The sequence below is a fragment of the Zootoca vivipara genome, chromosome 6 (genome assembly GCF_965207765.1).
Source record: "Zootoca vivipara chromosome 6, rZooViv2.hap1.1, whole genome shotgun sequence".
In the NCBI taxonomy this organism is placed as follows: Eukaryota; Metazoa; Chordata; class Lepidosauria; order Squamata; family Lacertidae; genus Zootoca; species Zootoca vivipara.
Genome location: NC_142589.1, coordinates 32,084,198 through 32,106,433, shown reverse-complemented (window position 1 = coordinate 32,106,433; position 22,236 = coordinate 32,084,198). Strand labels below are relative to the sequence as shown.

The 22,236-nt window shown below is 41.1% G+C and overlaps 1 protein-coding gene and 1 long non-coding RNA gene across 2 annotated transcripts; both read right to left on the bottom strand.

The window, feature by feature from the left end:
- Positions 1 to 2,876: 2,876 nt before the first annotated feature.
- Positions 2,877 to 3,880, bottom strand: LOC148685296 (uncharacterized). Its single transcript, XR_015950513.1, has 2 exons — positions 3,777 to 3,880; positions 2,877 to 3,687 (listed from the first exon to the last, which is right to left on the bottom strand). It is a non-coding gene; the product is annotated as an uncharacterized LOC148685296 (long non-coding RNA).
- Positions 3,881 to 3,988: 108 nt separating this feature from the next.
- On the bottom strand, positions 3,989 to 21,519 carry MLYCD (malonyl-CoA decarboxylase). Its single transcript, XM_035119667.3, has 5 exons — positions 19,912 to 21,519; positions 10,933 to 11,045; positions 10,616 to 10,772; positions 9,230 to 9,379; positions 3,989 to 5,413 (listed from the first exon to the last, which is right to left on the bottom strand). Exons 1-5 carry the CDS (start codon positions 20,509 to 20,511, stop codon positions 4,880 to 4,882), a joined length of 1,554 nt encoding a protein of 517 aa, XP_034975558.3. The 5' UTR covers positions 20,512 to 21,519; the 3' UTR covers positions 3,989 to 4,879.
- Between the last annotated feature and the right edge of the window lie 717 nt (positions 21,520 to 22,236).

Genomic DNA, 22,236 nt, shown 5'->3' with positions numbered 1-22,236 from the left:
ATAAACTCTAAGCTGAAGACTACTGCCCTCAGGTTGGGGAAGGAAATGAGGGCGGGCAAAGCTCCTGCATTCTATTCACCTGGGGGATTAGAGCACCCAAACACAGTGAATGCTTCATTCAGTGTTTAGTTTGCCATCACCAGTTTGTAAAATCCCTTATTTAACTACTTTTAGTTAACAATCAATAGATATCTCAGTGGTAAAGTATATGCTTTGTCTGTAGGAAGCTCAAACTTTGATCTCCAAATTTTATAAAGGATATCAGGTATCTGGTGTAGAGAAGGCCATTCTCTGCAATTTTGAATCATCTCAGGGGCAGATGTGAGTTGTACTTAATCAACACCTGATTCTACACGCATGTTCAAAGTACACACACAGCGAGAGGTTCATTTGATACATGGCTCATTCCCCCCCCCCCCATTGCCTTAGAATATGAGAATTGAAACAATAATAGGTAGGGAATTTGATGTTGCAGAATTCTGTAAGTGGGTCCAGAGAATGGACTTACATTATTAAAACTAAGGTTTCAAATAGGTCAGTTCTTGGATAGAAGATTATGTCAGTCAAATAATTACAGATTTAGTTTGCATTCATGTTGGAGAAAACGTAGTTGAGAACTTCAGCTTGTAAAGCCTATAATTTCATTTGAAGCTCTGAATAGATTTTTTAAAAACCTTTTCAAATACAAGTATTGATCTTGTAAAAATCCATCTATTTGCAACCTGAGCACTTTGTAACATATCAAAAATCTGTAAAGCAGCTGTTAAACTGAGGTTTAAAGACAAGGAATTTTCCTCCATGGCAATTACTGTATATATCATACATAACACTGGGAGCAGATATTCTACGCTGGGGTGGGGGAAGCCATGCCCCTTGAGATGTTGCTGGACTTCCAAGTAGGGCTGCCAGACTCAATAGAGGACAGGACTTCTGTGCCTTTAATTGCCCTGCTCTCTTTTGAGTCTGGAAACCTTAAAGAGAAATCAGCAGACACAAAGGGTCTGCTGGTTTCTCTTTAAGGTTTCCAGACTCAAAAGAGAGCAGGGCAATTAAAGGCACAGAAGTCCTGTCCTCTATTGAGTCTGGCAACCCTACTTCCAAGTCCAGCCTCAACCAGTATGACCAATGGCCAGAAATTTCTGCCCTCCAGATGTTGCTGCATTAGTTTTTCCACTTTGGCTCCACTTACGGCAAAGACATGAGATCACTTACAATGAAGGGTGGGTTATAAACATTTTAAATGAATAAATTCAACCACCAGACAATCTCTACTCATGTAGACAACCCAGCAGGAACACAGCAACCTGCATTTTACAAAGTTTGCAAGGAATTTAATTCAGCAACCATCCACTGCAAAGACATATTTAATAGGACCCAGAGAGAGTATGTTGATTTTGTCAAGTAACTATTCTACAACAGTGAAGTGCAATGAAGCAGCTCCATTGGTGATTACAAGGACAGTAGGAAGCAAGATCTAAAGGCTCGGCGGGGGTCATTTATGGTAGCTGTTACCCACTGCAAATATTTTATCCGAATCATGATATTGAAGGAAACAGATACACATGCTAGCTAAGCAGCTATTCCTACCCCCGTCCATTGATGTCAGCATGAAGGAATTACATTCTTGTGCTCTCTTGATAATGGTTTGTGTCAGAAAAATGAAAAGAAAGTTATCTGCGGCCCCCTTCCTTCAAAAGATTAGTACTGTAGTACTGTTTACCACTTATTTTCTTTTCTCAAAAAGGCAACTATATTGAGGCTCTACAATTTTATTCAAGTCAAGAGGCAGGCGTTCAGACAACTAAGTTCTTTAACTGGTCAACAGCCCTAAGTATTAATTGGAAGCTTCAGGTCTTCCATTGCTTCCAACGCTTCTGATCAAGGAGTTTAAAAACAAGGATGGGGGTGGGGGAGCTACAGTTCTGTTTTGAAACTTTGCATTATTTTCTTTTTATCCAGTGGCTGAGAGACAAGAGAGAAGAAGAAGAAGAAGAAGAAGAAGAAGAAGAAGAAGAAGAAGAAGAAGAAGAAGAAGAAGAAGAAGAAGAAGAAGAAGAAGAAGAAGAAAGAAGGCACATAAAATACTGTCTTCTGGCATAGCCTTCAAGATTACTCTCCAAGTTGAGCAAAGGGACTCACGTAATTTCCCTATAACAATTCTCCTCAGATACACTTTCATTCTCCATCAGGAGCTGCTGGTAAGGGTTTAACTGGTATCTGGATAGTTTCTTTTGATTTGTTGATGGAATGCTGCATGCCTGCTAGCTATGTGACATAGCTCTGGATTGTAATTATGTACTTTTGGAGGAAAAGAAAGGAGGTTTACAGCAAAGGTTCCTTGCCACTCTCAGGCCAGATGCTGGGTAAAACTGACTTTGTGCTATGGGTAATATATACAGAATGCAAACTCTTTGAGGGAGCTAGCATGGTTTAGTGGTTAAGAGCGGTGGACTCGTAATCTGGTGAACCAGGTTTGCTTCCCCGTTCCTCCACATGCAGCTGCTGGGTGACCTTGGGTAGTCATACTTCTCTGAAGTCTCTCGACCTCACTCATCTCACAGGGTGTTTGTTATGGGGGAGGAAGGGAAAGGAGATTGTTAGCCGCTTTGAGACTCCTTAACAGGCGTGAAAGGCGGGATATCAACTCCTCCTCTTCTTCTTCAAACCATTCCATTGAGATGCTCACTAGAAGGTTCTTAAGAGCAGCTGTTTTTATCAACACACACAAGAAATGAGGCAACTGACCTAGTATACCAATATCCAGCTCAATTCTCCAAGTGTGGATTGTTATGCTACCAAAATGCCATTATCCATGCATAGGAGGTAGGCATCAGAAGACTTGGAGAAGCACAAGGTTCAAAGAATAACAAAAAATATTTTAGGAAAAGAAACAAAAAAGATTTAATGGGGGGGGCTACAAAATACATCAGTGAATCCTGAGCATTCTCAGTAGGCATGTCATGGTGACTTAATTGAAGCGGTGAATAGAAAGAGCAGGGAGACAAGCAGAATAGAAAAGAGCAGAGCCCTGCAGAGCAGCACTCCACAAGGAGACATTTTCCTCCCAGGTTGTAATTGTATTCTCTTAGAGCAGGAGGCTAAAAAGTTCCCAATCAACACGGTCAGTGATCAGGGATGGTGGGAGTTGCCATCTGAAGTGCCACAGGTTAACCACTTGCCTTGGAGATTCAGTCAGCAGGCATTTATCTATTGTGGCATGTCAATGATAATGGATGTTAAGGTCAAACTGCTCAGAGACTAGAAGACCTCATTGGCCTTCTCCCCATATAAAGCAAAGGGGCATAAAGGGGTTGAAATTGTTATCAGTGACAAGCAGCAACTGGTTGATTTTGGCATGATTGCCAAAAATAAGGGGAAAAGAAGGGGGGGGTTTGTCCAAGGTGTTGCAACTAGATGAGCCTTGGGGATCGTCACCAGCTTTATGAACATGTGTGTCCTGTGGTTTGGACCTAGAACTCACTGGTGGGGTAAAATCAGTTTGAACAGCTTTGTGTCATTACATAACTAGGTTTAAAACAGAAACCTCCTGGATGTAATCGAAGAGGGTGGACGAAGAATGTTTCAGTGGGTCTTGCATAATCACCACCCAGACGGCACAGACACAGGAAGAAGACCTGTCCTCCGGATTACTAACAGGTTTCGCCATAAAGCTTCATCAGTTTGTGGCTGTGTAATACAAATAATACCTGAATTACAATGCTCCACATTACGTAAATTGTACTAAAATATAAACATAATACCATGTAACACCTTACCAGATTAAACAGCACAATTAGCACAACATGAGAATTACTTCACAGACAAGAAAGCGAGAAGGCACACCTAGCAAAGAGGAAGAGAAGGATCTGTGCATACATCCTTAAGCCATGGCAACTACCGTTTAATAAACTATGAATTGTGTCCCCCCCAACTTCTGTTAAAGACTTAGCTAAAGTAGCTGCACCACATGAAAAACAGAGAGGGCCTGTTTTCACAGCAAAATCTTATTTTAATATAGAACATTTCAGATTAATAAATAAATAATTCTGCAAGTTAAAAAATATCATTTATATTCAAAACAAGTCTGTAAATGTCATAAAACACATTACAACTTACTTTTCTCTCTTCAATATTTGAAGTCTTGATTTTACTTCTGAAATCATAACTAGTTACTGCAAAGCTGCAGACACTTCATTCCATACACTTGTTATCTGGAGAGTACTTGAGTAGAGGAGCCAAAATCACAAACAAACACACACCAAGGTGTTTCCACACTCCGACCTAGCAAAGCTATAACTCAAGTGGTGGCATTCTGTGCCATGCCAACATGGATGGCCTGATCAAAGAGTTTAGCACAGAACAGAAGGCAAGGGTGTGTAAAACAAACATCTTATTGGAGTGGTGCTCTGAGATGCTGTTTTGTTTGTGCACTTGGACAAAAAGTCTTCCCTTACTTGTCCCTTTTATCTAGTAACTCTGGTATTGATCTCCCTCTCCCTTTAATGTGTCAGAGCATTCAGGTGTTCAGCGACTCTTTTGAAGATGTGGATTAAACAAGGCTATTGATTTGGTGAGCAAGGCTAGGGACAACACACAGTTCATAGGAGTCAGCACTGGCTTGCCATTTCACTAAGTATAGTTTACCCAGCTCTTTCAGTTTGCAGGAAGTATCATCCAGAACATAAATGTGCTCTTCCTCTCTGGCAAAGCATGTCAATGCAACAAGAATGGCCTGGCAGTTCAATACTGAATCTTTGATGAGATTAGGGACAATGTCTGCTGGGTTTATCAGCAACAGTCCCTCTTTTTATATACAAACACCACAAGACTCTCATTTAATTAAATAGGCATTTGTTGTTTTTTAAGCTGCCTCATTTATTTAAAGTTTGCTGTTCTGCTGAAACTGAGTTACTAAGGATAGAACCTGCTCTGAGGCTTTAATCTGTTTAGTTCCAAGATATGCAGCACTGTTACTCATAGTGTCCTCCAAAAAATAGCGATAGTTGACCATCATTCCGCAAGAGGCAGTGATGCCACGGGGGCTTGTGTCGGCCATCCAGTTCAAACGCCATAACACTGCACCGTTCTGAAGATGGAAGTTTGCCACAGGGTTAAGGGCATAGCCACGGTGCTTCTCTCCATACAGATACCAGGCACACAGTCTCATAAGCGGCTGCTGTAAAGCTCGGACCAGTCTTTCTGACCTCACCCATTCATTGTTTGCTAAGAGGCGTTTTAGAATTTCAACAGCAGGGTCTCCTGTGATCTCAGATATTTCTTGATATTCAGGATCTGTGAAAGGATCACATCTGCCCATCTCCTTGGACTGTGAAGAAAGAAGGCCCAGGAACCATTTGGTGAATCCCGGAATGGGAGACAGAGTAGAGAAGACTTTGATCTGAGGAAATTCCACCTGCAATTTTTCAGTTTATAAAGAAAAGCATTTATTATTATGATTATTATAAGCTCAGTAGGATAAGGACTCTAATAGCAAGAACACATACTATGTTTTCCCAGAAATTGGCCAAATCAATTCTTAGAATCAGCAAAGGAAACAGATCACCTTCATAAATGAGCAGAATTGGACCTTAAGAGCATGCTGGTTATGTGAGTTTAATATCCTTTTAGAACCATTTCAGAACACAGTTGAAAAACATACCTACCGAGGTGGGAAAACATTTAAGATACAAATCCCTCATCTCTCATTTCTGTCTAATGAAATAAATATCCTCTGTCCAACATATCAAGTTCTCAAGATCCCAAGACTGAGGTAGTAAATTAAGCTCCCAGCAGGGTAGTTTCCATACCATAAAGGCTTCATCAGCCATTCTCTAACAACTAATAGATCCCGCTCCAAGTATGTGAGATAAGCAACCACTTCTCAGGCTCTTGAAAAACTCAGAGGCTGCCAAACTGCTTGGTGAACAAAAATATTTATCTTATCCACAGTTTAAATCTGTTTAGCAACAGGACAGCTAAGACAGTACACCCCCAAACACACCATCCTCTGCAAAGACAAAATGTCTCCATTCATCAGACTAAGTTTCACTGTGGGGAATTCAGAGTAGCAGTCACGCTGGAAAAGAATCTTCAATTTGAGGGAACTGCAGAAATATGCCTCCCTCCCCTCTTTCTCTCTCACACACAAAATAATAGTTAAATAAACAAACTCTTGAGTTTAACATATACCAAGTGACTGGTAGTTAGAGGTAGGAGTTAAAAGACTTGAAGCCATCTTTTAGAATAAAGAGTCTGGACAAGGAAGTAAGGCATTCCTATTTCCATAACAACAAAGCTTGTAGCTAAAAATTCAGGTGCCCCTAACCTGAACAGAGTATTTATTTGAACAGCATAGTCCACATGGGTGAAATGGGAAAGCTCTGGATCAACTGTACAATTCTATGATTCTGTTATTGTAAGAGCACTGCTGGGTCAGACCAATCTACAGTGGTACCTCGACTTACGAATGACTCGACTTACGAATGTTTCGAGTTACGAACAGAGTTCCGTCCGCCATTTTGGATGCGGTTTAGATAGGATTTTTTTGACTTACTTTTTTTAAAAAAAAATTCCCCATTGGCTTCGACTTACGAGTTTTTCGACTTACAAAAGTCCATTCAGAACGGATTAAATTCGTAAGTTGAGGTACCACTGTAGTTCAGCATTTTGCCTCCACAGTGGCTGTAGGAAGCCCACAAGCAGGATGTAAGTGCAACAGCACTCTCCTATATGTAGAACTTGATGTATTTTTTAATAGCATTTCTTTTGTTTACAAAAAAAAGAGTAAACCTCAGCATAATTTATTAAGGCAGAGTCTGTTTGGAATGGGGGGAGGTATAAGAAAAGCAACCATGTGCTTCTTTTATTTTAAGAAATAACAAGACAAACTGGCAAAACGACCCAGTTTCTGTAGTATCTCATATCTGATGAATGGCTGAGTTTAGAAGCTTATCTTATGTGGCCAGTTCCTGAAGAAAATAATAAATAGATGCAGTAAAGCATGGCCATTTATGCTGCTGCTAAATTGATGCGCTACTTTCCAGGGTTGCTAGTAGAGATCCGTTAATGTTTATTTCCTTGTCAGAAACCCACACTCCATTAAGAAGTAGATGCTGGGTTTATTTTGTTGCTGCTTCTGTAGAAGGTTGCAGATTCCTTTCTATTATCAGTGACTCATCTAAAACAACACTGAACTGCATTAGCCAAGGCAAGGGGGAAAAGAAAGCAATGCCACCATCTTTATCCTGACTATTACAGATTAAAGTAGTCATTGCCAACAGCCTCACCCGACAGAATAACTCCTCTTTAAAATAAGCTTGGTTTGTTGGTCCTATCTTGCACATTGCAAAGATTTAACACATAGAGTCTTATGACACGCTTACAGCCTAAAATTTATTGCAGCATAAGCTTTTATCCGATAGAACCCACTTTATCAGATGCATTGCAAAGTTTTAAAGCTAATTCCTGCTGATACCTGGGAAAGGAAACAGAAATCAAAATCTGTGGCCTGCTGTCACACACAAAAATGTTTACTAGAATGACTGCACACTCCCAATCCTGGGTACTGTTTGTGATCTAGTAGCATGACATGTTAATAGGTGATGTTTGCAGCTACCTTTATGAAGAGTGGCAGCTGAGATGCAGTTTCTGAGGCTACAGTGGCATTTACAGACAGAAGTGTCACACTGGGTTAAAGTGAAGGCAAACATGGATAAAGGACTGAATAATTTTTACTGGAGAATGGCCTAGTTTTTTAAAAGTGCAGCATCTTAGGTAACCCTGTTCCTTTTGCAACTTAGATAGATGCCCGATGTGGTTTATTCTTGTTTATCCTCTTAAACCAGGCACCCCCAAACTTCGGCCCTCCAGATGTTTTGGACTACAATTCCCATCATCCCTGACCACTGGTCCTCTTAGCTAGGGATCATGGGAGTTGTAGGCCAAAACATCTGGAGGGCCGCAGTTTGGGGAGGACTGTCTTAAACTAACCCACAGTTACTGAAGTTCACAAACATCTCAGGGCTCAAATGGTTAAAATTTTCACCACTCCAGTTCAAACTTCAAAGTATGTCACTTCACATTCTGACATAGCCATGATGGCAATAATTTAACATGTTCTTTTTCTTGGGAAATTAAAAGTTACAGAAGCTTGAAATTAAGTGATTTGGAATTAATCAAATAGATGAGAGAAAACAAAGCAAATAATGATATATCTTATTTTCCCTGCATTGTTTATTCCCCAAAGGATATTTCACATCCAGCCATGAGAAATGTATTATAACACATTAGTACTATGGGAATGAACCCCAGCAAATGGAGCAGTACCAAGTAATTTAGTTTGGTATTTAAATGGGTAGGCTGCACTCTTAAGACAAATTCCAAAGCATCTGCCTTAAACTAAGTTTAAAGCATACAGTGCTCACAAAAAAACACACACAAAAAAACCCCGTGGACTTTAACCCAAGTGAACAATCCCAAACCCACTAGGAGTGGTAATTTCCAGGAACCTAAGTTAACAGATGAGGTGAAAGTATTATAGTAAGATTTTCACATTCATTAGATATGACATAAATGATTCTCTGTGACAGGACACCTGGGTAACAAGTTAACAAACGTTACTTTATCATAATAAAAAACTTTTCACAATCCTACCATGTTGGGGCTCTTTCAGAATGCTTCATTTCACATACTTGATGAAGGGAAAGTCACACTCTGGCTCTTCCAATATGTGAATTTGACCTAGGCAGTCTCTGAACACAGGAATCCCATTATCAAGAAGTCTGGAAAAGTAGGGTGAACACTACACACTGCTAATTTGCGAATTTCCAACAGGGCTCTTTGAAGAGGTGGGCATGGTTTATTCCCAAACAGCCTGGTGAGCCAAACTCTTAAGGTCCAGTGGCTTGTGGTCCCTGGCTTGCATTCCAGAGTTTCTCCACCACTACCTTGGGGGAAGGGTGGTCAGTGGTCGAGCACATGATTTGCACACAAGGTTCAGTCCCTGGTATTTCTAGGTGAGGCTGCAAAGGTTTTCTTCCTGGAACCTTGGAACATTGTTGCCATTTTATGCAGACAATACTGAGCAAGGTGGATCAATGATTTGACTCTGCATAAGGAGTTTCCTGTGTTCCTATACGCTGCATTTCAAGTACAAGTGCACCAGAAGAAATGAAGATAAATGCAAATTAGATTCTAGTACTATAACCAGATGGCAATTTTTCACACATACCTGCAGTTCCTTAACAACTCGCTTGATGAGGTACGTCCCCAGCTCCACACCCTGCAGGCCCTGCTGAGTCAAACTGATTGAATAGAAAATTGCAGTGGTGATTTTGTTCAGATCCTCAACTTCTAAGGGGGGAATCTCCTTCACTATGGCCTAGAGAAAAATTAACCATAAGTAACATTGGTAACTGCAATCACCATCAAAATTCAACAATTTCACATTCTATAACCCACTGAATCCTGTGACCCAGATGACTTGCTTTGCATACTCAGCTGTCATGTTGAGAGTTTAACAAGCAGCTCATGGTGCAGCATTAGGGCTTGATAATAGGAAAACACAAGATGTCAGTACTCAACTGGGCATGTGCAAGCCCTCCTGTTTGCCTAAAGAAAGTCTCAGGACAGTGGCCAAAGTTTGCTTAAGTCTCCTATTTTCATCAACAGAGTGTAATATTGCTGTGAAGTATGAGCAGTAGCCTAACGCCTAACATTTTACAGGGCTAAAATGACAACTATTTAATTCTCTGCTACACTGGATGAATTTGAACATCACACCAAACCACTGCTTGCACTAACCATAGTTCAGAGCTGCTTGTTTGTTTGTGTTTTGCTTCTACTCAGCCCTCTCAACCTTGTGTTCAAGCGGCTTCCAGAAGGCAGAGCAACAGCCTCAACTATGGTTTGTCAATTCAGATTTCATACACTGCTCTGAAACCCAACAGGACAAAGAGAAATATATAAAATGCTTTAACAAATAAAACTTAATTCAAATCAGTTTACAAATCTACATTAAGCTTGCTTTTGTAATTCTGGTTCAGATGATCTGGACACCACATGTAACTATGAATCATTCTTAATTCTAGTTATTACCCCTATGGACAGTTCCAAGAAATTTCACAAGAAAATCTTACTTCTAAAGATAACATGCATAAAAGCACTTGCTGCTGTTTGACGACTTTCAAAAATATTAGTAAACAAAGAAATAAGAGACATCTAAGAAATAGTATTAAGACAGGCTAATCACTTCCTTAGTCATCAATAGAAAGCAACAACACACTCTAGGCAACTAAGCATGGAAGCTGCATGAACAATTATTATTAATTATATATTTTTCTTCTTCTTGACCACAAATGATTAACAGAGGTTAGTACTGTATAGACAAATGAGCTACTTAACATGCTCACAAAAGCATTTTTTTCATGGAATTGCTTGAAATGTTATATTAAGACATTTGTTTCAATCACAAGTTTCCACTTAGAAAATACTGCTTGATTATGTTTAGGTACTTTATTTCCAAGAATCTGCTTGCAAGTGTTCCATAGTCACATGCTCAAGACCTGATGATTAATGTGCAACAAAAATTTTCACAAATTAAGTCAAGCAACTATACCTGGATACTGCTAGATATCTCGTCTGTAAGTGCAACATGCAGAACAACCAACGGCTCGCCAGGTATTGCACAGTGGGCAAAGTAATAGCACCTTCTGTAAGATCCAACACGGCGTTTCATGTCCATCCAGTTTCTAACAGGATGTACAGCTTCACTACTGGGGGGAAATAACAATTACATTTTAACACAGAGAGAAAACACTCACAAAGGTCTGCTCTCTCCCCTAGATTTATTTTGTCATGCAACCTTGAATCTGCATGTGTACATGACTTCCTGAACTTTTTAAAAAGAAGACACCAGCAATTCTTGGCACTTACTCGCTAATCTTTTGAAGAATCTCACAAGGTGACTGCCATGTAACTCGCTCTAAATTTAGGAATCCTGTGGAAAACCATTCTGAAAGCATGTTCTTTAACACTCCATTCATTTCCTAAAAATAAGAGAGGGAAAACCATTTCATCAATTCAGCAGTAGAAGCAGCATAACAACATAGGTTCATGGCAACCAAGAGGGTTGCTTACAGCACTAAACTATAGGCATCTATTCAAAATGAAACCCCCACTGAGTTCAATGAGATTTGCTCCCAGGTAAATGCCTACAGGACTAGAGTCTTAGTCTTCCATTATATTTAATATAAATGATAATGACTAGTCTTCACTCAAATAAGTATTATTTCATTATTATGTTTAAGAATTTCTATGCAGTAAAGAGAACAGTAAAGTCACACGTCAATATTTTAAAAATCCAACAATAACCAACAGATTTTTAAAGTAACAGATTAAAGGGGGCCGAAGCTCAAGATTTAAGAACAGAGAGGTCTTTGCCTGGTGCCTGAAACTGTGGGTGCTGTGCAAGGTTTGCTGGAAGCTTGGGGGAGGGTCCATAAATTGAGTGTTATAATTGAGCAGGTCCTTTCTCTGGACACTATCCACCTCACCTCAGATGACAGGAACAGTGCTTGCATGTTTTGGCAATCACTTTTTTTCAACTGAATTAAATTGAATGGTCTTTCACAACCTACTCTATATATACTTCCCAGAGAATTCTGGCAGAAGGACGTGATAGAAGAAAGATAATTAAATGTGATGCAATCACCAGCTTATGTGTTAACTTTAGATAACAGCTTTTCCAAAAACAGAAAAAGGAGGCAAGGAGTTATATTTTTTAAAAACTTTTTATTTATTTATGTATGTACAAATAAAGCAAGGAGTTATGTTTGATCCCTGCAGTAGTATTTCTCAAGTGCAGCTTAGGTAATCTGTCTGCTAGCCCATCCTAGCCAATGGCCGATAATGAGCTCTGCTGTACCGCTTAAGGTCAATGTATGGAGGATCAGGCAAAACTATGCCTCCTACTGCCACACATTTGTGGACTAGGAGGTTGGTGGAAAGGAGATGAAGAGACCCTGCAGCTGTGGCCCTGTTCACACTGATGAAATCATGTCAAACCGTGAAGGACCTTGGCAGACATCCTTGCAAGTCCTCTGGCATAGTAAGATGTTTTTCAACTGGTGTGCAGAATGTAAACTGAATAAAACATTTAAAAACCCATACAAAAATGTCTGTTTATAGAAATAAAGGCACCACCAATGCACAGTGTAGTAAGTGACAGCTGCCACAAGTTATCACCCCTTGCAATGTCAGCTGGAGCATCATTGCTCCAAAGGGACATCAGCTGCTGAGGGTTTAGCATCAAGGCAACTCAACCTCTTGGGAAGCATAGTAAAAAAAAGCTTTCCTGCCTGTCTTGGTACTTGAATTTGCTGCAATTTATGGCTAGACTCAGAATGACCTTGGGAGCATTTTCTAGTGCGGACAGTTACTGGCTTTCCAAAGAATCCCCCAGAGTTTCATTCCCAACACTGCATTGTTGTATGAAGTATATGCTTAAAAACAAGTTTACTGGGGACGGGGTGGGGGAACAGACTAAGTAATTTTAAACTAAACACAAAATAGTGGAGACTGACCTGAGGCTGGTAATGAATAGAGAACAGCTAACAATCCATCTTGAAATATTTTACAGCTAGCAATTCCCCTTTTTTTGAATGGTAAAATTGCTATTATACAGAGCAAATGTTTAACATCCTCTGAAACCATATATGAGGGTGCATTTGTTAAGTGTCTGCAAATTGTTGAAGGGGGTAATCCATAAAAATACTGTTTAGATTCCTCTGCCATAGACCTCAGTATAAGCAAATAAATATAGTGGGACATGTTACAGAAAATAACAATTCAACCAGCAGGAGACATTAGGTTGATGAGGTAGTTTGCTGCTACAAAATACTCAGGACATCCTCATCTACCTGACAATTTATTGAAAAATGCACAACACAGTTTCATGAACTGAGATCTCAGAACAATCTCAGCAAAGCACAGACATCTGCCATAATGCTCTTACAAGAATAAAAAATGAAGTACTTAAAGGAATACATCAGAGAGTTTTCACTTGACCAAGGTAATTACTTCCAAAACCCCCAAATGAAAGCTTTTCTATCAAAAACAACAGATTATCCTTTTATACACTATATTTGCTACTGGATTAGTATACTAGCTCTGAGTAGTATACACCATAGACACTTCATTCTACAGTAATCCATCGATAGCATTAAGTTAAATTAATTATTGTCTCCCAAAAGACACCAAAGCAGCAAAAGTCAATCTTATATCCTGGCTCTAAATGCTTCATTCACAGATACACACATTTTGTTTAAACTTTAATTTATTACTCTGTTCCACATTAAGACAGATGCAGTGGTACCTCGGGTTAAGAACTTAATTCATTCCGGAGGTCCGTTCTTAACATGAGGTACCACTTTAGCTAATGGGGCCTCCCGCTGTCACCGCGCCACCACCGCGCGATTTCTGTTCTCATCCTGAAGTAAAGTTCTCAACCTGAGGTACTACCGGTACTTCCAGGTTAGCGGAGTCTGTAACCTGAAGCGTTTGTAACCCGAGGTACCACTGTACTTCATTTAATTATATCTATTAACTCTCTCTTTTCAGAATTGTCAATATCAAGTTTGGTGCTTTCCTTTCTGTATGCAAATTATGTTCTGTGTGTCCTAAATATCACATAAATTTAACATCACAGTCCCAATGGACCAGAAACAGGACACGTTGATGCCAAAGAGAAGAAGTACAATGAAGCAGCTATGCCTCAGTGCAAGGCAAATAGCTAATGGGGGAAAGGAAGAGCATCTAGGAGCAAAAGAGTTCATGTATGGATAGATGACTGTGGAGAAAGAAACAAATGAGAAAGGATAAGTTGGTTGGCAAAGGGAGAATTTGCTTTTTGTAAAACAGCTGGTTTGCCTGGGAAAGGGAGAGAAAGAAATGCATTGTGTGAGATGGGTGTTTTGCATGGGAGAGAGAAGCCACATCAGTCACTTTGTGAGGGTGCCCACTATGCTCTCTCAAAATTCCAAATGTGCCCACAAGCTCAAAAGGCCTGTGGATTCCTATTCTAATCCAACAGAAGTGTTCTCTTTGCCTTTCAATGAAAAAGTCAAAGCAACAATCCCCAAAATATTCCACAGAAAGCAGAAAAGCTTCAGCAGCATGTCTGCTATAGACAAAACGAACTCATGATAATCAGGAAGAACCTCGTACAGTTCTGAGTCTACTAACTCCAAATCAGTAAGAGAAACTGAAAAACCCAATGCCTCCAGAAATAACATTATTGTCCTTCTCAAGAAGTCTAGCTCAGGTGGCAAGACATGAATCCAGATAGAATTTCTACAGCATCACATGTGAGGCAGAAAATTATTGTTCTTTCCAGGAAACTAAGAAACATATTTAATGAGTATGGCCAATATATTTCTTATCTAAGCTCATTATTGGGGAAGAAAGTCTGAAATACTTTTTGCTTTATGCTGCTTCTACTTCCTAATACACAATTTAATATTTTCTGGGTTACCTAATCCTGGACCAATGCAAGTGATTCTTGCACAGTCAAATGCAGACAGCCTTCTGCATATGAGGATCATATTTCTAATGTAATATCAATTGCCAACTCCTAAAACCAACCACAAGGAAGCTTCATTAGAACAAAAGGGTAGCCCTCCTTCCCAATTTAGGTTGGGGATGATGGGGTAATGGAGAATGGGGATGATGGAGAAACAATCAGTTGTGAACCATTGACTTAATGCATAAAAAATAAAGCAGTTCTTCTAACTTCCATTAAGAAAAACTCAGAATATTGTAATGCAGGTTGTCATTAATTTGAGTTACTTGGAGTTAACTACCTTTTCTCTAAATTAACGTTTGCAAGACTACTAGTGAAGTTGCAGTTGTGGATCTGGATGTTCCTGTGGTAAAGGGAGATAATAGCAGCAGAATTGAGAGTACATGCAAACTTCTATATTTGGTGCAGGGCTGCTTGCTTCTGTTATATTTCTGTATTTTGGATCTACTAGTGGCTAATATGGTCTCCATATGTTTTGTGCTGCTTTAAAATGTTGATTTTTATTGTAGCTTGTGTGTTTATTTCTGATGTTTTTTATTATGTAAACAACTTTGCAATTTCTTTGAAATATTGAGCAGTATATAAATTACCTAAATAAATAAATGTCAGCTTCTATAATGGATATGTAATAGCACACAAGGGTTGCCATGATGCATGTAAACCTAAATGAGCAATTTATAAAATCAGGATTTCAAGCTGTTAGCTCCTTGCAAAGGGCACTTTGAAAGTTATTGTCCTCATTGAAATATATATAACAGCAAAATCTCCTTGACTGTTTGCCTTATTTAAATATTGAGCTAGAATTTCTACAATCCCTGCTTCACTTGCAAAGGTCTGACTGCTTAGTCAGATACTGGTGTCAAGACCATTTTTAGAAACAATATTATTGCGCTGTCCACATGGTTTACTATTGTTTTGACTACAGAGATGTGTAAAACTTTATAGGCGATGAGACTTAAAGAGGAGCTCTGGGGCACATCATGCCTTGAAAGAAAAGCAAAATCTCCTTGGTGCTTAAAAATAGATGGGTCTTCCATGCTGCCAAAGGACATTTTTTATACTCTCAGGGAAATTCTTTTTACCATAAAATGTACAGTTGAACTTTTGCTGGCAGATATGCCTGAATAGAAGCGCTGTACCTAGGTCACAAGAATCTATCATCTTCCACAAATTCAGCAGGAAGACATTTACTGTTTCTTAGCAACTAGTCACTAAGGAGTAGAGTCATTTTCTCTGGGCCATTGCTCTTGATCCTGGTGACTGTTTAACCTTAGAATACTACCCTTGAATACAAATCTATCCATATTTTGAGGGATGTGCATTCTCTCTCGATTTAAACTCCACTATTCATTGTTCACATAATGCAACATCCAACTTTTCTGCTTATATGCTCCGAGCTATAGGAACAGGCTACAGTTCTACTGCTGCAGAGGACCATTTGTTCATCATGAGTAGTAGGGATCCAATGACCTCAGCCTCGGTCACACTAGCAAGACCAGCAAGATGAGGACTACAAATCATATCTAAAAACATATAATTCAGTCATATTCCAACAGCACTTGTATCTTGATGACCAAACAATCTTATTTATGACTGCAATATACTCAGTCATGCATTGGATAGAAGTAGTGTCATTAAGGGAGAGAATAAATAAATGCTGTGAACGTGTGGAAACTATTGCTGGTGATGGCCTCATCCTACAAGATGCTGTAGCAGCTCTGGGGATTATGTATGAAAATTCCAGAACTCACAATAGGCTACATCAGCAGTCACTGACTCTACTACACCAGTATTTGTTGCCCTGCCCTGGCTGCAGCACACTAATGCAGCACAAGAGGACTCACTTGATCAGTGTTTGGGCATGTAAGAAGCTCAACAAGATATGTTAAAATGCCATTTGATGGCTCAAAAGCAGGATCTTCAACAAGGATTAACTGTTCTCCTGACACATGTGGCAGAACTGCTACTCTACAGGAAGCTATTTAAACTGAAGTTACTAAAGCAGGTTTATAGGATAAGGCTTCTGGAGCTTCCAATTTGTAGTGCTGAATTAACCAGATATAAAACCCCATATAACTAGTGCACAGTGTGTCATTTTAAAATGACGTTTTCGGAACATTCTGTTTGCTCCTGCTAAACTGTATCTATGTGGATGGGGGAAAATATTTAACCGCTGATGCTGCCATCTTTTAGAAAGGCTACTAGTTAGCTGAGAGGAGCTGCAGCCAAAAAAGATAGGTCCAGGAAAAGGGTACCAATTTCTTGGCAGAAGTAGAAAGCTCTTAGAAAGCAGCAGCATCTGTACAATAATGGAACTAAACAGTAGTGTTATTCAATGTCTCTGCCCAGGGGGCTGGGGATCAGCATTCGCTGCCAGCCTACCACTGCCAAAGGAAAACTGATGGAACAAACCAGTGAAGAAGGAAGGGCTTGCGTTCTTACCATTCTTCCTACACTCTGAACTAGATATGTAATACTTGTAATTATAAACAGCTTGTTTCTTACAAGTATGAGCTGTACAATATGCAGCAGAATCTTAAAAAAATATAGACACTGGTCCAGGTGTATGAAGTGGCATGTATAAAAGTATTATGAAAACATTTTTTCTCAACTGACTCTCTGGTCAAACTTTTAAAATCTAGAGTATATGTCATGTATCTTGCCTAACATCAAGGCTAGTGGAGAAATAGTTGGACTGCATCTCTTGTGTTTCGTTCAGCATTCGTTGCCAAGGCCAAGCATATTATTAGCACATCATGTGCTGATCTGAAGCAGCGGAAAACAGAACCTTGGCACTGACACACAAACTTTGCCCTAGTAAGCATGTCTGCCAGTGCTGTATATGAGTATCAGACATTGTACACACACAACTGTGTGACCATTCCACCCCCACCCCACTTATTGCATGTGTGAACCTGCCCCCATTTACCCCATCTCACCCTGGTCTAACATCCCATACATATGAGGAACAAATATGTCAAATTCTCACCTTCCTGAATTTTTTAAAAAAACTTTTCCCACTATAGTTCTCTTCAGTCTTGCCACCCCACTCCCGCAGTGATTTCAACTGTGGGACTGCGAACTTGTTGGCTTCATCCCCCTTCACCTCTGCCATCAGTTTCATTACCTCCTATATGTTGGGAAGGGAACTTCTGTGGCCTGCTGTACTCATGTAGACTTCCCACAAGATTTAGAACCCTGATATTCAGTGCAGGAGTAGGCACTGAGGTAGGACTGAGGAGTTTGGGAAGTGTGAAATAGAACATAGTTTATATTTTGTGGTAGGATAAGTTTGTAGTAATAGTCCTCTTCAGGTGTTGAAACCTTATGGGATGAAGGGGACTGTGGGGATGAGCCTTTTGACCCTGATGCTGGCTTCATCAACTTCAACATTTTGGGAAGGAAACTTCTGTCACAGGGAGCCTTCTCTCCACTACCTGCATTTATTTGCATTGGCAACCCACTCCAGTATTTTGCCATAAAAACTCCATGGACATAAGAAAGGAGAAGCTTTGAGAAGGAAGTGAGTGTTTCCAAGGCATGCTCTGGTTCATGGGGTCACGGAGAGCTGAACATGACTAAGACGACTAAACAACAAAGAATGCCCCTTCAGATCTATGGTAGTTAAAAACAACAACACCCAAGCAGAATAAAACACAATTTCATCATGGATTCTGAACTTCACTCAAATGGAGAGCAAAGACTCCAGGGCAATGAAGTAAAGAGTGGGGTGAAAAACACTTATACTCAACTCTCTCCAAAGTTAGATCAAACTGGTAGGTTTCATGACATTTCCAAAGCTTGTCAGGCTGTTCACTCTTCCTGCAGGCCTTACTTCCATACTTTTAACAGCAGGCTGACACAAAAGCAAACCAGGCGATGTTCTTGGCATGAAGTTCCAGGAAGGTCATCACCTGCTTAATTTTAGTGTATCAGATAGCAGCAGCACAGAAATAGAGCTATAAAACCTGGGGAATGTGCAATCTAGAAAGATATGCAGTTTTGGACTACACTGAGTGTTCAGTCAGAGGAAAACTGACTGGAGATGTAAGATGTCATGAACACCTCCCTTTGCACCATTGATTCCTTCACCTCCTACCTCAAAGTTATGCTGTTCAATTTAATCCTGACCGTTGTTAAGAATGCAAGGAAAACCCTGCTGGATCAGACCAAAGGCCCATATAGATCCTGTTCTCACAGTGGCCTGTGGGAAGCCTGCAAGGAGGACCTGAGCAAAACAGGACTCTCCCCACTTGCTGATTTCCAAGGCATAATGATATCAACAGTTTTTACCTCTACAGCACTAAAATTTGGGGTTGCCCAAAAAGACTGACTTAAAGGAGCACAGATGAGACAGAGTCCTTCACACAATTTACCATTAACTTATGGCTTTGACACAAGATTATGTTGACGGCTGCTGGTTGAGATGACTTTTAAAAATTAAGACAGCCTTACCAACCTCACAGGACTGTTGTATACATTCGCCATCCCAATAGCTAAAAGTTCTCTGGCTTGCTTATAAAAAACAAGTTTATGAAGCAATTTAAATAAAAATAAGACACATATTCAAAAATAACAAATACAAGCCCCAAAGTTAAAACACTGGAGAACTATGGGTGCAAGAATATAAAAAAGTGATTTATGCCATTTAAATAAGAATAATTACGATAAACTTCAATGAATTTCTGCCTGCAAGGCTGTTTTTAAAGGAGAAGAGTTGGAGCTGCGGAGGATGTCTACCTTCCCCATTACTAAAAATAAAAAAAAATCCTTCCAGTAGCACCTTAGAGACCAACTGTTTGTCATTGGTATGAGCCTTCGTGTGCATGCACACTTTTTCAGATACCCGAATGCACACAAAAGCTCATACCAATGACAAACTTAGTTGGTCTCTAAGGACCTACTGGAAGGAATTTTTTAATTTTTTGTTTCGACTAAGTCAGACCAACACAGCTACCTACCTGTAACTTCCCCATTACTGTACATGCAAACAAACCTCCTTCAGACCACATATTACTAATATATGTGTGTTGCTGTTGTTTTAAATAAAAATTGCTTTAACTTAATCTGTTTAAAATTAATGTTGGGAGGCGCCTTGGGTCTTGCACTGGGAGAAAGGCGGGGTGTAAATAAAGCAATTAATGAATAAATTGTAAGCCACTTCCGAGATTTTTAACAGCAGCCGGCTGCAACCAACTAAGCCTTATTCAAGAGTAGACACACTGAAATTAATAGACACTGCCAACTTGCGTCCCTGAGTTTTCCACTGGTCTCCTCTGAGTTACACACACTTATTTGAAAGAAAAGAAAAGAAAAACCCTCCCGGGGCTCACCCTAACATGCGGCCCTTCGGCCTCCCTGGCCGCCAGGGCTTCAAGCAGGTCCCTGCGGAGCTCCACCAGGAAGCGGAGGCCGCCCTCCTGCCTGCCGAGGTGCTGGAAGAGGCCCCGGTAGCGCGGCGTGAGGTAGTGGCGGAGCCGGTCCTCGGCCTGCAGGAGGGCGCCGGGTTCGTGATCCCCTTTCCCCCCAGCCGCCTCCTGTTGCTGCTGCTGCTGTTGTTGCTGCTGCAGCAGCCGGGCCACCTTCCCGCTCACTTCGGCCACCCGGCCGTGCTCGACGCCGAAGTCGCGGGCCAGACGGCTCAACAGCTCGGCCCTCGGCCTGCCGCTCTCCAGGGCGCAATAGTAGCGCATGAACTCCGCGCCGCGCTGCTCCAGGGCGGCCCCGGCTGGCGCCGCCACTTTCTCCCGGGTCTCGTAAGGCGGCAGCGGCGGGACGGCGCGGCTCAGAGCTTCCTCCATGGCCGTCGGGCCTGGGAAGGCTGCGGTTGCCATGGCGACGGCGCTAGGCCTCGGCCTGCCGGAAGAGCGAAGAACGAGGTGGCGGAAGAGCTGGTGCTGCGCCGAGGCTACGCACGGCCCCGCGCGGCGCATTATAAAGCCCAGCGAACCGTTTCCCTCGTTTGTCGGAATCCCAAATTCGGTATACACTCGGGCAAGTCAATGGGGCGGGAGGCCTTCCTTTTTGCTATCTCAGGGGGCGGAAGAAAAACAAAGAAGGAGATTGGATCACTGCGGTCGCCATGTCTTGTCGCGGCCAATAGCAACAGACTAGGGGCGGAGGAAACATGTAAGCCGTCCTGAGTGTGGCGGAACTTGCCTCAGCAAAAAGGTCTCTGCCATGTTGAGAGTGGCAAAGGTGGGGCGGGGGGGGGTGGAACCGCCTAATTGTATCCCTAGCTCTCAACTCCAAAGGGGATATAGATCTAGAAAATCAAGACAATATTCAGAAAGTACAAAAGAGGCTTTCCCAATTTAGTGCCTCGGCCTCCCTAGGGAATTTGGACACCAGCTCCTATCAGCCCCAGCTGTTATATAAAAGAAAGATCAGCAACTCTGTTCAAGAAGACCCCGTGTGCAGCAACTGTGGAAAAAAGATGAAGTCCATTCCAAGAGGTCATTAGGTAAGGAATTGAAAATGAAACTGTAAAGAGGATGTCATCACACAGACAACTGGATCTGGCTGTGGAGCAGCATCACTAAGAATGAACAAAGCTGATTCTGAGTGCGGGCAATGCTTCCTCAATAGGCTTGACCTGAACTAGCTTTGAAATTTATCAAAGACTTTTTCTTTTGCAGAAAAGGAGAGAGAAAAATGTCGTGGCAGAAGTTTGTAAAAGTATGCTTGGCATGGAGAAAGTGGCGAGAGAACAGTTTTTCTCCCTCTCACTTAACACCAGGGCATCCAATATAAAACACTTCTTCATGCAGCATGATGGGCTTGAGGGCATCCTGAGCAAGTTTGCAGATGACACCAAATTGGGAGGGGTGGCTAATACCCCAGAGGACAGGATCACACTTCAAAATGACCTTAACAGATTAGACAACTGGGCCAAAACAAACAAGATGAATTTTAACAGGGAGAAATGTAAAGAACTACACTTGGGCAAAAAAAGAAAAAGAAAATGAAAGGCACAAATACAGGATGGGAGACACCTGGCTTGAGAGCAGTACATGTGAAAAGGATCTAGGAGTCTTGGTAGACCACAAACTTGACGTGAGTCAACAGTGTAATGCAGCAGCTAAAAAAGCCAATGCAATTCTGGGCTGCATCAATAGTTGTATAGCATCTAGATCAAGGGAAGTAATAGTACCACTGTATTCTGCTCTGGTCAGACCTCACCTGGAGTACTGTGTCCAGTTCTGGGCACCACAGTTCAAGAAGGATACAGACAAGCTGGAACGTGTCCAGAGGAGGGCAACCAAAATGGTCAAAGGCCTGGAAATGATACCTTATGAGGAACGGGTTAGGGAGCTGGGTATGTTTAGCCTGGAGAAGAGAAGGTTAAGGGGTGATATGATAGCCATGTTCAAATATATAAAAGGATGTCATATAGAGGAGGGAGAAAGGTTGTTTTCTGCTGCTCCAGAGAAGCGGACACGGAGCAGTGGATTCAAACTACAAGAAAGAAGATTCCACCTAAACATTAGGAAGAACTTCCTGACAGTAAGCTGTTCGGCAGTGGAATTTGCTACCAAGGAGTGTGGTGGAGTCTCCTTCTTTGGAGGTCTTTAAGCATAGGCTTGACAGCCATATGTCAGGAATGCTTTGATGGTGTTTCCTCCTTGGCAGGGGGTTGGACTGCATGGCCCTTGTGG

Bases quoted from the DNA above. Each gene is read 5' to 3' on its own strand.
- MLYCD (XM_035119667.3), bottom strand. From the start codon at position 20,511: ATGCGCCGCGCGGGGCCGTGCGTAGCCTCGGCGCAGCACCAGCTCTTC. The intron at 11,046-19,911 runs GTGAGCCCCGGG...TCTTATTTTTAG, and splicing joins CCGAAGGGCCGCATGTTAGG to GAAATGAATGGAGTGTTAAA. The intron at 10,773-10,932 runs GTAAGTGCCAAG...ATTTCCCCCCAG, and splicing joins ATTCTTCAAAAGATTAGCGA to TAGTGAAGCTGTACATCCTG.